A 15,043-nucleotide genomic window follows, 5' to 3' on the forward strand; every position below is an offset into this window, starting at 1 on the left:
AGAACCCTCTGAGATCTTTGAGTCCAGCCCAGGAGCAGAGCCCCGAGCGTCGTGTCCGCTCCTTCCTTGGACACCTCCGTGCCTGGTGACCCTCGGCCACCTCCTGCCACCACCTGAGCGTCTTCTCCTGCCCAGGCTACCAACCGTGCGACCCGCAGATCATCTGCAACCGCGTCCACCACGTCCACACGTGCCTGGAGGAGCTGCAGGAGCTGGCGGCCAAGCGCCGGAAGGAGCTGGAGGACTCGCGCCAGCTCTGGACCTTCTTCCAGGAGATGGAGGAGGCCGAGGCCTGGATCCGCGAGAAGGAGAAGATCCTGGCCACCAGGAGCTGCGGCCGCGACCTCAGCAGCGTCCTCACCTTGACCACCAAGCACAAGACCACGCTGGGCGAGCTGGGCAACCGCCGCGCCCTGCTCCACCAGACCATGAAGAAAGGCGAGAAGATCCTGGCCAAGAAGTCCTTCAGCTCCGTGGGCGTCCAGGAGAAGATGCGGGAGGTCTGCCTGCGGTGGAAGAAGCTGGAGGAGATCACGGGGCTCCACCAGCAGCGCCTGGAGGACGCCCTGAGCTTCTTCCAGTTCAGCGCCGACACGGACGACCTGGTGGCCTGGCTGCAGGACATCTACCGCATCGTGTCCAGCGACGACTTCGGCCACGACGACCACTCCAGCCGGGCGCTGCTGCGCAAGCACCGCGCCGTGCTGGACGAGGTGGAGCAGCACCGCGCCGCCGTGGTGGGCCTCCGTAAGCAGCTGGCGCTGCTGGCGCCCGACCGCCGGCAGGGCGTGGACATCCAGATCCGCGTGGTGGAGGTGGAGCAGCTCTACGGCGAGGTGGCCGAGGTGGCCGTGCTGAGGACGCAGTGGCTGCAGGACGCGCTGGCCGTCTACCGCATGTTCAGCGAGGTGCACGCCTGCGAGGTGTGGGTGGACGAGAAGGAGCAGTGGCTGGAGAAGATGGAGGTGCCCGAGGAGCTCGATGAGGTCGAGGTGGTGCAGCACAGGTGGGTGGTGGAGGTTCTTCATGGGCTTGAGGTTCTTCATGGGCTTGGGTGGTTGAGGTTCTTCATGGGCTTGGGTGGTTGGGGTTGGGTGGTTGAGGTTCTTTATGGGTTTGGGTGGTTGAGGTTCTCCATGGGTTTGGAGAAGATGGAGGTGCCCGAGGAGCTCGATGAGGTCGAGGTGGTGCAGCACAGGTGGGTGGTGGAGGTTCTTCATGGGCTTGAGGTTCTCCATGGGATTCGGTGGTTGAGGTTCTCCATGGGGTTGGGTGGTTGAGGTTCTCCATGGGTTTGGAGAAGATGGAGGTTCCTGAGGAGCTGGATGAGGTCGAGGTGGTGCAGCACAGGTGGGTGGTGGAGGTTCTTCATGGGCTTGAGGTTCTCCATGGGATTCGGTGGTTGAGGTTCTCCATGGGGTTGGGTGGTTGAGGTTCTCCATGGGGTTGGAGAAGATGGAGGTGCCCAAGGAGCTGGATGAGGTCGAGGTGGTGCAGCACAGGTTCGGTGGTGGAGGTTCTCCATGGGGTTGGGTGGTTGAGGTTCTTTATGGGGTTGGGTGGTTGAGGTTCCTCATGGGGTTGGGTGGTTGAGGTTCTTCATGGTGTTCATGGTTGAGGTTCTCCATGGGGTTGGATGGTTGAGGTTGGGTGGTTGAGGTTCTTCATGGGCTTGGGTGGTTGAGGTTCTTCATGAGGTTGAGGTTCTTCATGGGCTTGGGTGGTCGAGGTTCCTCGTGCCCGTGGTGGACCTGCCCATGTCCTCCTGCCCAGGTTTGAGAGCCTGGACCAGGAGATGAACAGTGTCATGGGACGCATCCTGGATGTCAACCAGGTGGTGCAGCAGCTGGTGGATGGTGGCCACCCCAGCTCGGACGAGGTCCGGTCCTGCCAGGACCACCTCAACAGCCGGTACGGGCCTGGGGGGGACACGAGGTGGACCTTGACCTTCTTGGGGTCTCCATGGTGGGGTTGGAGACTCTCAACATGAGGTTCTCCGTGGTGGGACGTCCCCATGGGTTCCACCTCACCAGGACAATGGTCCAAGCCCATCCTGGGGGTCTGGAAATGATGTCAAGGTTCTTGAGGTCTCCTTGGTGGGAGGAGCTTTGTGTGACCCCCCAACCTGAGGTTCTCCGTGGTGGGACGTCCCCATGGGTTCCACCTCTCCCGGCCACCATTCCCAGCCCATCCCAAGGTTGCTCCTGGTCCTGGTGGGCCCCATCCCAGCTCAGGGAAGGTCTCGCCCCCACCTCCAGCTGGAACCGGGTGGTGGAGCTGGTGGAGACCAAGAAGAGCCAGCTGAGCTCGGTGCTGAAGATCCAGAACTTCCTGCTGGAGTGCGCCGAGATGAAGGCGCAGCTGCGCGACAAGAGGAGGTCCATCGAGGCCACCCGGTCCGGCGGCGGCGGCGGCGGCGGCGACCTGGGCGGGGTCCTGGCCCTGCGGCGCCGCCTGTCCACCATGGAGGCCGCGCTGGCGGCCCTGGAGCCGCGGCTGGCGGAGCTCCAGCGCGAGGGCGAGGACCTGGCCCGCGCCCACCCCGCGCGCGCCCTGGACCTCCTGCTGCCCTTGGAGGAGATCGGCCGCGAGCGGGACGACCTCGAGAGGACCTTCCGGGGCTGCGAGGACGCGCTGGCGGTGGCCAGGCGCCTCCAGAGGTTCATCCAGGACCTGGACGAGTTCCTGGCGTGGCTGGTGAAGACCCAGGCGGCCGCGGGCTCGCGGGAGGTCCCCGGGGGCTTGGCCGAGGCCGAGGAGCTGCTGAACGTCCACGTGGCCCTCAAGGAGGAGATCAACGGGCGCGAGGAGGACTACGGCAGGCTGCAGGCGGCCAGCGAGCTGCTGCTGGCGCTGGAGGACGTGGACGTGCCCCACGGGTCCCTGCAGCGGTGGCTGCAGAAGTTGGACGCGGGCTGGGGGCAGCTCCTGCAGAGCTGGGACGCCAGGAGGGAGCTCCTGGTGCAGTCCCACGTCCTCCACCTGTTCCTCAGGGACGTGCAGCAGTGCCACGGCAGCCTCGGCGGCCAGGTGGGCGCGGTGGACGCGGTGGTGGGGCGGGGTGGGGTGGGAGGAGGTCTGGGAGGTGGAGATGATGGATGGGTGATGGGTGGGAGAAGGTCTGGGAGGTGGACGTGGTGGTGGGGTGGGATGGCAGAAGGTCTGGGAGGTGGACATGGTGGTGGGATGGGCTGGGAGAAGGTCTGGGCGGCGGACGTGGTGATGGGATGGGAGAAGGTCAGGGAGGTGGACGTGGTGGTGGGGTGGGAGAAGGTCTGGGAGGAGGACGTGGTGGTGGGATGGGCTGGGAGAAGGTCAGGGAGGTGGATGTGGTGGTGGGATGGGAGAAGGTCTGCCAGGTGGAGATGATGGATGGGTGATGGGTGGGAGAAGGTCTGGGAGGTGGACGTGGTGGTGGGATGGAGTGGGAGAAGGTCCTGGTTGGTGGACGTGGTGGTGGCATGGGCTGGCAGAAGGTCTGGGAGGCGGACGTGGTGGTGGGATGGGATGGGATGGGATGGGATGGGATGGGATGGGAGAAGGTCTGGGAGGTGGATGTGGTGGTGGGATGGGCTGGGAGAAGGTCTGGGAGGCGGACGTGGTGGTGGGATGGGCTGGGAGAAGGTCTTGGTTGGTGGAGATGATGGATGAGTGATGGGTGGGAGAAGATCTGCCAGGTGGACATGGTGGTGGGATGGGAGAAGGTCTGCCAGGTGGACGTGGTGGTGGGATGGGCTGGGAGAAGGTCTTGGTTGGTGGAGATGATGGATGGGTGATGGGTGGCAGAAGGTCTGGGAGGTGGACGTGGTGGTGGGATGGGAGAAGGTCTGGGAGGTGGACGTGGTGGTGGGATGGAGTGGGAGAAGGTCTGCCAGGTGGATGTGGCGGTGGGATGGGCTGGGAGAAGGTCTGGGCGGCAGACGTGGTGGTGGGATGGGAGAAGGTCTGGGAGGTGGACGTGGTGATGGGATGGGCTGGGAGAAGGTCTTGGTTGGTGGAGATGATGGATGGGTGATGGGTGGGAGAAGGTCTGCCAGGTGGACATGGTGGTGGGATGGGAGAAGGTCAGGGAGGTGGACGTGGTGGTGGGATGGGTAGGGAGAAGGTCTGGGGTGATGGAGATCATGGATGGGTTAGAAGGTCCTGGTTGATGGAGATGATGGATGGGTGATGGGTGGGAGAAGGTCTGGGAGGTGGACGTGGTGGTGGGATGGGGTGGGAGAAGGTCTTGGTTGATGGAGATGATGGATGAGTGATGGGTGGGAGAAGGTCTGCCAGGTGGACATGGTAGTGGGATGGGAGAAGGTCTGGGAGGTGGACGTGGTGGTGGGATGGGCTGGGAGAAGGTCTTGGTTGGTGGAGATGATGGATGGGTGATGGGTGGGAGAAGGTCAGAGAGGTGGATGTGGTGGTGGGATGGGCTGGGAGAAGGTCTGGGAGGAGGACGTGGTGGTGGGATGGGAGAAGGTCTGGGAGGTGGACGTGGTGGACGTGATGGTGGGATGGGCTGGGAGAAGGTCTGGGAGGAGGACGTGGCGGTGGGATGGGATGGGAGAAGGTCTGCCAGGTGGATGTGGCGGTGGGATGGGCTGGGAGGAGGTCTGGGAGGCGGATGTGGTGGTGGGATGGGAGAAGGTCCTGGTTGGTGGAGATGATGGATGGGTGATGGGTGGCAGAAGGTCTGGGAGGAGGACATGGTGATGGGATGGGCTGGGAGAAGGTCTGCCAGGTGGACGTGGTGGTGGGATGGGAGAAGGTCAGGGAGGATGACGTGGTGGTGGGATGGGAGAAGGTCTTGGTTGGTGGAGACGATGAATGGGTGAGGGGGACCATGGTTAGAAGGTCTGGGGTGGTGGAGATGATGGGTGGGTAATGGAGACAGTGGGTGGGAGAAGGTCCTGGATGATGGAGATGGATGGAAGAAGATTTGGGGTGGTGGGAATGGTTTGTAGAAGGTCTCGAGCGATGGACTCGGGTGGCACCAGCCCCTGGTGGATCTCCTGTGGCTTTGAGGTGCCCACCCCAAGGCCGGCTCAGATGTCCCCAACCCCACCGCACCCCCCAGGAGACGGCGCTGGCCCACGCCGAGCTGCCCGACTCCGTGGAGGGGGTGACCAAGGCGCTGAAGAAGCACAAGGACTTCACCACCACGCTGGAGCTGAACCTGCAGAAGGTCCAGCTGGTCCTGCAGGCCGGCGAGAGCCTCCTGCGCCAGGGCCACCTCCACAGCGACCGCGTGGCCCAGGCCGTGGAGGAGCTGCGCCACAGGTGGGGCCACCAGGAGACCCTGGGCCACCAGGAGACCCCAAGGCCACCATGGAGACCCCCGGGCCACCAGGGAGACTCCTGGGCCACCAGCAACTCCCAGGAACCCCAAAAGTCCATCCAGCACCTCAAAACTCCACCCAGGAACCCAAAATTCCACCCAGAACCCCAAAATTCCACCCAGGGCCCCAAAATTCTGTCCAGGAACCCCAAAATTCCATCCAGGACCCCAAAACTCTATCCAGGAACCCAAAATTCCACCCAGGAACCCCAAAATTCCACCCAGGGCCCCAAAATTCCACCCAGGAACCCCAAAATTCCACCCAGGACCCCAAAATTCCATTCAGGAACCCCAAAACTCCACCCAGGAACCCAAAATTCCACCCAGGACCCCAAAACTCTATCCAGGAACCCAAAACTCCACCCAGGAACCCCAAAATTCCGCCCAGGAACCCCAAAATTCCACCCAGGACCCCAAAATTCCTTCCAGGAACCCAAAATTCCACCCAGGAACCCCAAAATTCCACCCAGGACCCCAAAATTCCTTTCAGGAACCCCAAAACTCCACCCAGGAACCCAAAATTCCATCCAGGAACCCCAAAATTCCATCCAGGAACCCAAAACTCCACCCAGAACCCCAAAATTCCATCCAGGAACCCCAAAATTCCGTCCAGGAACCCCAAAACTCCACCCAGAACCCCAAAATTCCCCCCAGAATCCCAAAATTCCGTCCAGGAACCCCAAAATTCCACCCAGGATCCCAGAACTCCACCCAGGAACCCAAAATTCCGCCCAGGAACCCCAAAATTCCATCCAGGACCCCAAAACTCCACCCAGGAACCCCAAAATTCCCCCCAGAACCCCAAAATTCCCCCCAGAATCCCAAAATTCCGTCCAGGAACCCCAAAATTCCACCCAGAACCCCAAAATTCCATCCAGGAACCCCAAAATTCCATCCAGGAACCCCAAAACTCCACCCAGGAACCCAAAATTTGACCCAGAACCCCAAAACTCCACCCAGGACCGAGGACAGGGCTGGATTTGCTGGTGGACCCCAGGTGGGACCTCGTGCCTCAGTTTCCCCTCTGAGGGGAGGTTCAGGGGTTAATTAAGGGTTAATTAGGGGTTAATTAAGGGTTAATTAGGGGGTCCCACCCCCGCAGGAGCCAACGCAACCACGAGCTGGCCCAGGAGTGGACGCGGCGCCTCCAGGACCACCTGGAGCTCCAGAGGTTCCTCCAGGAGTGCCGAGAGGTCAGGCCCGCTCAGATGGGACCCCTCCCCAAAACCCGAGACCCCCCAAAACCTGAGACCCCTCCCCAAAATCCGAGACCCCTCCCCAAAACCCTCCATGGTGGGCCTGGGTTCTCCTCCGGGTTCTTCTCCTGGTTCTTCTCCGGGTTCTTCTCCTGGTTCTTCTCCGGGTTCTTCTCCGGGTTCTCCTCCTGGTTCTTCTCCGGGTTCTCCTCCGGGTTCTCCTCCGGGTTCTTCTCCTGGTTCTTCTCCTGGTTCTTCTCCTGGTTCTTCTCCGGGTTCTTCTCCTGGTTCTTCTCCGGGTTCTTCTCCGGGTTCTCCTCCTGGTTCTTCTCCGGGTTCTCCTCCGGGTTCTCCTCCGGGTTCTTCTCCTGGTTCTTCTCCTGGTTCTTCTCCTGGTTCTTCTCCTGGTTCTTCTCCGGGTTCTTCTCCTGGTTCTTCTCCGGGTTCTTCTCCGGGTTCTCCTCCTGGTTCTTCTCCGGGTTCTCCTCCGGGTTCTCCTCCGGGTTCTTCTCCTGGTTCTTCTCCTGGTTCTCCTCCTGGTTCTCCTCCTGGTTCTCCTCCGGGTTCTCCTCCGGGTTCTTCTCCTGGTTCTCCTCCGGGTTCTTCTCCGGGTTCTTCTCCTGGTTCTCCTCCGGGTTCTTCTCCGGGTTCTTCTCCTGGTTCTCCTCCGGGTTCTCCTCCGGGTTCTTCTCCGGGTTCTCCTCCGGGTTCTCCTCCGGGTTCTTCTCCTGGTTCTTCTCCTGGTTCTCCTCCTGGTTCTCCTCCTGGTTCTCCTCCGGGTTCTTCTCCGGGTTCTCCTCCGGGTTCTTCTCCGGGTTCTTCTCCGGGTTCTTCTCCTGGTTCTCCTCCGGGTTCTCCTCCGGGTTCTTCTCCGGGTTCTCCTCCGGGTTCTCCTCCGGGTTCTTCTCCTGGTTCTCCTCCGGGTTCTCCTCCGGGTTCTTCTCCTGGTTCTCCTCCGGGTTCTCCTCCGGGTTCTTCTCCGGGTTCTTCTCCTGGTTCTTCTCCTGGTTCTCCCCCTGGTTCTCCTCCTGGTTCTCCTCCGGGTTCTCCTCCGGGTTCTTCTCCGGGTTCTTCTCCTGGTTCTTCTCCTGGTTCTCCTCCGGGTTCTCCTCCGGGTTCTTCTCCTGGTTCTCCTCCGGGTTCTCCTCCGGGTTCTTCTCCGGGTTCTTCTCCTGGTTCTTCTCCTGGTTCTCCCCCAGGTTCTCCTCCGGGTTCTTCTCCTGGTTCTTCTCCTGGTTCTCCTCCTGGTTCTCCCCCGGGTTCTTCTCCTGGTTCTTCTCTGGGTTCTTCTCCTGGTTCTTCTCCTGGTTCTCCCCCGGGTTCTTCTCCTGGTTCTTCTCCTGGTTCTTCTCCGGGTTCTCCTCCGGGTTCTCCTCCGGGTTCTTCTCCTGGTTCTTCTCCTGGTTCTCCTCCTGGTTCTCCTCCTGGTTCTCCTCCTGGTTCTCCTCCGGGTTCTCCTCCGGGTTCTTCTCCTGGTTCTCCTCCGGGTTCTCCTCCGGGTTCTTCTCCTGGTTCTCCTCCGGGTTCTCCTCCTGGTTCTTCTCCTGGTTCTCCTCCGGGTTCTCCTCCGGGTTCTTCTCCTGGTTCTCCTCCGGGTTCTTCTCCTGGTTCTCCTCCGGGTTCTCCTCCGGGTTCTCCTCCGGGTTCTCCTCCTGGTTCTCCTCCGGGTTCTCCTCCGGGTTCTTCTCCTGGTTCTCCTCCGGGTTCTCCTCCGGGTTCTTCTCCGGGTTCTTCTCCGGGTTCTCCTCCGGGTTCTTCTCCTGGTTCTCCTCCGGGTTCTTCTCCTGGTTCTTCTCCTGGTTCTCCTCCGGGTTCTCCTCCGGGTTCTCCTCTGGGTTCTTCTCCTGGTTCTTCTCCTGGTTCTCCCCCGGGTTCTTCTCCTGGTTCTCCTCTGGGTTCTCCTCCGGGTTCTTCCCCGGGTTCTTCTCCGGGTTCTCCTCCGGGTTCTCCTCCGGGTTCTTCTCCTGGTTCTCCCCCGGGTTCTCCTCCGGGTTCTTCTCCGGGTTCTTCTCCGGGTTCTTCTCCTGGTTCTCCTCTGGGTTCTTCTCCGGGTTCTCCTCCGGGTTCTCCTCCTGGTTCTCCTCCGGGTTCTTCTCCTGGTTCTTCTCCTGGTTCTCCTCCGGGTTCTTCTCCGGGTTCTCCTCCGGGTTCTCCTGCGGCCTCTCCTCCGGGTTCTTCTCCTGGGGGTGGTCAGGCCACCCTTGGTGTCACCTCCTGGTCCACGTGGGCTCCACCTCGGGTCACCGGTGGGGTTTGGGGTGGGGGGACCCCAAAAATCTCCCCCAGAGTTGGGCCAGGGGGTCCCCAAGAGGCCGCGGAGGCTCCTCAGCATCTCAGGAGGCTTCGCTGGTGGTGCGGTGGGACCTGCTGTGGTCCATCGCAGGAGATCTCGCACCCCACAGATTTGGGGTGAATTCGGGGGGTTTTGGGGGGGTTTAGGGAGGGATTTGGGGTCAGTTTTGGGGTGGGATTTGGGGTGAATTCGGGGGATTTTGGGGTGGATTTGGGATGGATTTTGGGGTGATTTTGGGGTGAATTTTTGGGGTGAATTTAGGGATATTTGGGGTGAATTTAGGGGGATTTGGGGTGGATTTAGGGGGATTTGGGGTGAATTTTGGGGTGAATTTAAGGGGATTTGGGGTGAATTCGGGGGATTTTGGGGTGGATTTTGGGATGGATTTGGGGTCAATTTTGGGGTGGGATTTGGGGTGAATTCGGGGGATTTTGGGGTGAATTTTTGAGGTGGATTTTGGAGTGATTTGGGGTGGATTTGGGGTGAATTTAGGGGGATTTGGGGTGGATTTGGGGTAAATTTTGGGGTAGACTTTGGGGTGAATTCGGGGTGAATTATTGGGGTGAAGTTTGGGGTGGAATTTTGGGGCGGATTCTGGGTGGATTTGGGGTCAGTTTTAGGGTGGGATTTGGGGTGAATTCGGGGGATTTTGGGGTGAATTCGGGGGATTTTGGGGTGAATTCGGGGGATTTTGGGGTGATTTGGGATGGATTTTGGGGTGATTTTGGGGTGAATTTTTGGGGTGGATTTTGGAGTGATTTGGGGTGGATTTGGGGTGAATTTTGGGGTGAATTTAGGGGGATTTGGGGGTGAATTTTGGGGTGAATTTAGGGGGATTTGGGGTAAATTTTGGGGTAGACTTTGGGGTGAATTTTGGGGTGAATTCAGGGTCAGTTTTAGGGTGGGATTTGGGGTGAATTCTGGGGTGAATTTGGGGGGATTTCGGGGCAGATTTAGGATGGATCCGTGGGGGATCTCGAGGTGATTTTGGGGTGAATTTTGGGGTGGAATTTAGGGAGGATTTTGGGTGGTTTTGGAGTGGATTTGGAGTCAATTTTGGGATGGATTTGGGGTCAATTCTGGCGTGAATTCGGGGTGGATTTGGGGTCAATTTTTGGGGTGAATTTTGGGGTGATTTGGGGTGAATTTGGGGGGATTTCGGGGCAGATTTAGGATGGATCCGTGGGGGATTTTGGGGTGAATTATTGGGGTGAAGTTTGGGGTGATTTTTGGGATGGATTTTGGGGTGGTTTTGGAGTGATGTGGGGTCAGTTTTGGGGGGGATTAGGGGTGAATTTTGGGGGGATTTGGGGTGAATTTTGGAGTGGATTTGGGGGGATTTCGGGGTGATTTTGGGATGTTTTGTGGGGATTTTGGGGTGGATTTTGGGGTGAATTTGGGGGATTCACAGGGGGATTTGTGGTGATTTAGGGGTGAATTTTGGGGTGAAGTTTGGGGTGGAATTTAGGGGGGATTTTGGGGTCAATTTGGAGTGGATTTTGGGGTAAATTTGGGGGGGATTTGGGGTGAATTTTGGCGTGAATTTGGGGGGATTTCGGGGCACATTTAGGATGGATTTGTGGAGGATTTTGGGGTGATTTCGGGATGGAATTTGGGGGGATTTTGGGGATGGATTTTGCGTGGATTTGAGGCAGATTTTGGGGTGTTTTGGGGATTTTGGGGTGGATTTTGGGGTGATTTTAGAATACTTTTGGGGTGAATTTTGAGGCAAATTTGGGGTGGATTTGGGGGTGATTTTTGGGATGGATTTTGAGACGATTTTGGGGTGGATATGGGGTGAACTTGGGGTGATTTTGGGGGTGATTTTGGGTGGAATTCGGGAGGTTTTTGGGGGTGGATTTTGGGGTGATTTGGGGTGGATTTGGGGTGAATTTAGGGGGATTTGGGGTGAATTTTAGGGTGAATTTAGGGGGATTTGGGGTGGATTTTGTGGGTGAATTTGGGGTGGATTTTGGATGGATTTGGGGTGAATTTCGGGATGGATTTGGGGTGGATTTTGTGGGGATTTTTGGTGAATTTTGTGGGGTTCTTGGGGGTGGATTTGGAGTGAATTTTGGGGTGATTTTGAGGTGAATTTGGGATGGATTTGGAGTGAATTTTGGGGTGATTTAGGATGGATTTGGGGTGGATTTTGTGGGGATATTTGGGGTGGGTTTTGTAGGGATATTTGGGATGGCTTTGGGGGTGATTTTGGGGTGAATTTGGGGTGATTTTGGGGTGGATTTTGTGGGGATATTTGGGATGGCCTTGGGGGTAATTTTGGGTTGGATTTGGGGTGAATTTTGGGGTCATTTTGGGGTGGATTTGGGGTGAATTTTGGGGTCATTTTGGGGTGGATTTGGGGTGAATCTTGGGGTAATTTTGGGGTGGATTTGGGGTGGATTTTATGGGGATTTTGGGGGTGGATTTGGGGTTAATTTCGGGGTGGATTTGGGATGAATTTGAGGTGGATTTGGGGGTGAATTCGGGGTGATTTTCTGGGTATTTTGGGTGAATTTTGTGGGGATCTCGGGGGTGTATTTGGGACGGCTTTGGGGGTGATTTTGGGGTGATTTCGTGTGGATTTTGGGGTGATTCGGGGCGGATTTGGGGCATTCCGGGCTCGGTGCCGCTTCCCCCGCCGCCGCGGGGATTTTTTGGCCGGATCTCCTCGGGCTCATCCGGCGCTCGCTCCGCTCCGCTCCGCCCGGGATCTGCTGCATCACGGCCGGGAGCGGCGGCGGCCTCTTCATCCTCACCCTCCTCATCCTCCTCCTCACCCTCCGCGGCCTCCTCCCGCAGCCTCCGGAGCCTTCCTCTCCACCGCCCTCATCCTCATCCTCATCCTCCTTCATCCTCCATCATCCCCGTCCCCTCCTCCTCCTCCTCCCTCCTCCATCTTCATCCTCACCCCCTCCCTCCTCCTCCTCCTCCTCCCCCTCCTCCATCCTCATCCTCACCCCCTCCCCCCGCCCTCCCGACCCCAAATCCGCCGCTTTTCGGGGAAAAAGGGGGAGGGGGAGGGGGCCGCTCGCGCCCGTTCCCGTTTTTGATTTGTTTCGGGAAGGGGGGGAGGGGGCGCGGCTGTTTTGGGATTTTTTTGGGGGTTGTTTTGGGGGTCTCCTCCTCTATTTTTGGGGTTATTTTGGGGGTCTCCTCCTCTATTTCTGGGGGTTATTTTAGGGGTCTCCTCCTCTATTTTTGGAATTATTTTGGGGGTCTCCTCCTCTATTTTTGGGATTATTTTGGGGGTCTCCTCCTCTATTTTGGGATTATTTTGGGGGTCTCCTTCTCTATTTTTGGGATTATTTTGGGGGTCTCTTTCTCTATTTTTGGGGTTATTTTGGGGGTCTCTTTCTCTATTTTTGGGATTATTTTGGGGGTCTCCTTCTCTATTTTTGGGATTATTTTGGGGGTCTCTTTCTCTATTTTTGGGGTTATTTTGGGGGTCTCTTTCTCTATTTTTGGGATTATTTTAGGGATCCCCTCGCCTGTTTTTGGGATTATTTTTGGGGTCCCCTCGCCTGTTTTTGGGATTATTTTTGGGGTCTCCTCCTCTATTTTTGGGATTATTTTGGGGGGGGTCTCCTCGCTAATTTTTGGGATTTTTTTGAGGGTCCTCTCAGCTAATTCTGGGATTTTTGGGGGGATTATTTTGGGGGTCTCCTTCTCTATTTTTGGGGTTATTTTAGGGGTCCCCTCGCCTATTTTTGGGATTTGTGTTTTGAGATTATTTTGGGGTCTTCTTCTCTATTTTTGAGATTTTTTTGGGGGGATTATTTTCGGGGTCTCCTTCTCTATTTTTGGGATTATTTTAGGGGTCCCCTCGCCTATTTTTGGGATTTGTTTTTTGTGTTTATTTTGGGGTCTCCCTCTCTATTTTTGGGATTATTTTCGGGGTCTGCTTCTCTATTTTTGGGGTTATTTTGGGGGTCCCCTCGCCTGTTTTTGGGATTTTTTGGGGGGCTCCTCTCCCCTTTTTTATTTATTTATTTTTTTTTAAATCTGGGGGTTCCTCTCCCCCTTCCCCTCTGCAATTTTTGGGGCAAAAAAGAAGAAAAACAGAGTGGGGGGAGTTGATTTTTTTTTTTTCTTTTTATAACAAGAGGAGGGGGCTTCTAATTTATTTTATTTTTTAGGAAAAAAAAAGTGGGGATTTCTCCTGATTTTATTTTTTTGGGGGGGAAAAAGAGGGGAAGCAACTCCCGATTTTTTTTTTTGGGAGGGGGAATATTTAGTTATTTTTAAGAAAAAAAGCGAATTTGCCTGATTTTTCTTTTTTTGGAGGAGGGGGAATTTATTTAGATTATTTTAAGAAAGAAAGGCCCCTGAATTATTCTTTTTTGGAGGGGGGAGAATTAATTTAGATTTCTTTTAAGAATAAAAGAGGAGAGCCCTGAATTATTTTTTTGGAGAGGGGAGAATTTATTTAGATTTTTTTTTTAAGAAAAAAAAATGAACAATATTTTTGGGGGGGGAAGAATTTATTTAGATTTATTTTACGAATAAAAGAGGAGACCCTTGAATTATTTTTTATTCGAGGGGGAATTTATTTAGATTATTTTAGGAGAAAGACCCCTGAATTATTTTTTTTTTTAGGAGGGGAAAACATTTTGATTTTTTTAATAGGAAAACCAGGAGACCCCTCAATTTTTTTTTTTTTTTGAGGGGGGAGGAAATTTATTTAGATTTTTTTTTTTGAGAATAAGAGGAAACCCCTGAACTATTATTTTTTAGTTTTTTAATTTTTTTTTAAAGAACAAGCTCCTCCCGATATTTTTTTTTTCTTGTTGGGCGAGATTTTTTTTTTTTTTTTTTAATTTTTAACATTAAAATTTTTTTAAAAAAATTAACATTTTAATTTTTAACCCTGAATTATTTTTATTTTTTTTTTAAGGGCGGGGAGGACACAACATTTTCATTTTTTTAAGGAAAAAAAACCCAGGAAGCTCCCGCCGATTTTTTTTTTATTTTAATTTTTGGTTGGGATATTTTTTTTATTTTTTAATTTTTAACAACAACCCTGAATTAATTTTTTTTAAGGGGAGAGGGACGCAATATTTTCATTTTTTTAAGGAAAAAAAACCCCAGGAAGCTCCTCCCGATTTTTTTTTTTTTTTTTTAATTTTTATTTGGGATTTTTTTTTTTTTTTTTTTATTTTTTTATTTTTCGGGGGGCACCAAGGGGGGGGTCCCCCCTCTCCACCCCCCCCCCCACGGTGGCGCTCCCCCCGCAGCTGGATGCGTGGGCCCGCGAGAAGGCGCTGATGGCCGCGGACCCCTCGCGGGACCCCCCCCCGCGGGCGCCCCCCAAGCCGTGGCTGCAGCACCCCGCGTTCCTGGCCGAGCTGGCGCAGAACCGCGAGTGGCTCCGCAGGATCGAGAAGGTTCCGTGGCGCTGGGGGGGGAGGGGAGGGGAGGGGGAGGGGGAGGGGGAGGGGGAGGGGGAGGGGGAGGGGGGGAGGGTGATGCTGGCGCGCTGCCCCGCCCCCCCCCTCCTGATAACCCAGCCCCCCCCTCCTGATAACCCAGCCCCACCTCCTGATAACCCAGCCCCCCCTCCTGATAACCCAGCCCCCTTCCTGAGCCCCCCTCCTGCACGCCCCGCCCCCCCCTCCTGATAACCCAGCCCCCCCTCTCCTGATAACCCAGCCCCCCTCCTGATAACCCAGCCCCCCCTCCTGATAACCCAGCCCCCCTCCTGATAACCCAGCCCCCCCTCCTGATAACCCAGCCCCCCTCCTGATAACCCAGCCCCCCCTCCTGATAACCCAGCCCCCCCCTCCCTGATAACCCAGCCCCCCCTCCTGATAACCCAGCCCCCCTTCCTGCACGCCCCGCCCCCTTCCTGCACGCCCCGCCCCCCTCCTGATAACCCAGCCCCCCCCTCCTGATAACCCAGCCCCCCTCCTGATAACCCAGCCCCCCCTCCTGATAACCCAGCCCCCCCCCTCCTGATAACCCAGCCCCTCTCCTGATAACCCAGCCCCCTCCTGATAACCCAGCCCCCCCTCCTGATAACCCAGCCCCTCTCCTGATAACCCAGCCCCCCTCCTGATAACCCAGCCCCCTCCTGATAACCCAGCCCCCCTCCTGCACGCCCCGCCCCCTTCCTGCACGCCCCGCCCCCCTCCTGATAACCCAGCCCCCTCCTGATAACCCCGCCCCCTTCCTGCACGCCCCGCCCCCTTCCTGCACGCCCCGCCCCCTTCCTCCACGCCCCGCCCC

At 56.5% G+C, this 15,043-nt stretch overlaps 2 protein-coding genes across 2 annotated transcripts in view; both read left to right on the forward strand.

Annotated features, from left to right (window-relative positions):
• LOC131570466 (zinc finger protein 850-like) overlaps nt 1-15,043 on the forward strand; it is a 748,589-nt gene that overhangs the window by 708,204 nt on the left and 25,342 nt on the right. The window lies entirely within an intron of this gene.
• Nucleotides 1-15,043, forward strand: part of SPTBN4 (spectrin beta, non-erythrocytic 4) — a 52,693-nt gene that overhangs the window by 14,108 nt on the left and 23,542 nt on the right. The window contains exons 13-18 of the mRNA XM_058822816.1: nt 136-1,006; nt 1,774-1,911; nt 2,259-3,030; nt 5,066-5,268; nt 6,429-6,519; nt 14,053-14,202. Coding sequence (XP_058678799.1) covers nt 136-1,006; nt 1,774-1,911; nt 2,259-3,030; nt 5,066-5,268; nt 6,429-6,519; nt 14,053-14,202 — 2,225 coding nt within the window. The remainder of the gene's footprint in view (nt 1-135; nt 1,007-1,773; nt 1,912-2,258; nt 3,031-5,065; nt 5,269-6,428; nt 6,520-14,052; nt 14,203-15,043) is intronic.

The sequence above is a fragment of the Ammospiza caudacuta genome, chromosome 35 (assembly GCF_027887145.1).
Source record: "Ammospiza caudacuta isolate bAmmCau1 chromosome 35, bAmmCau1.pri, whole genome shotgun sequence".
Lineage (NCBI taxonomy): Eukaryota > Metazoa > Chordata > Aves > Passeriformes > Passerellidae > Ammospiza > Ammospiza caudacuta.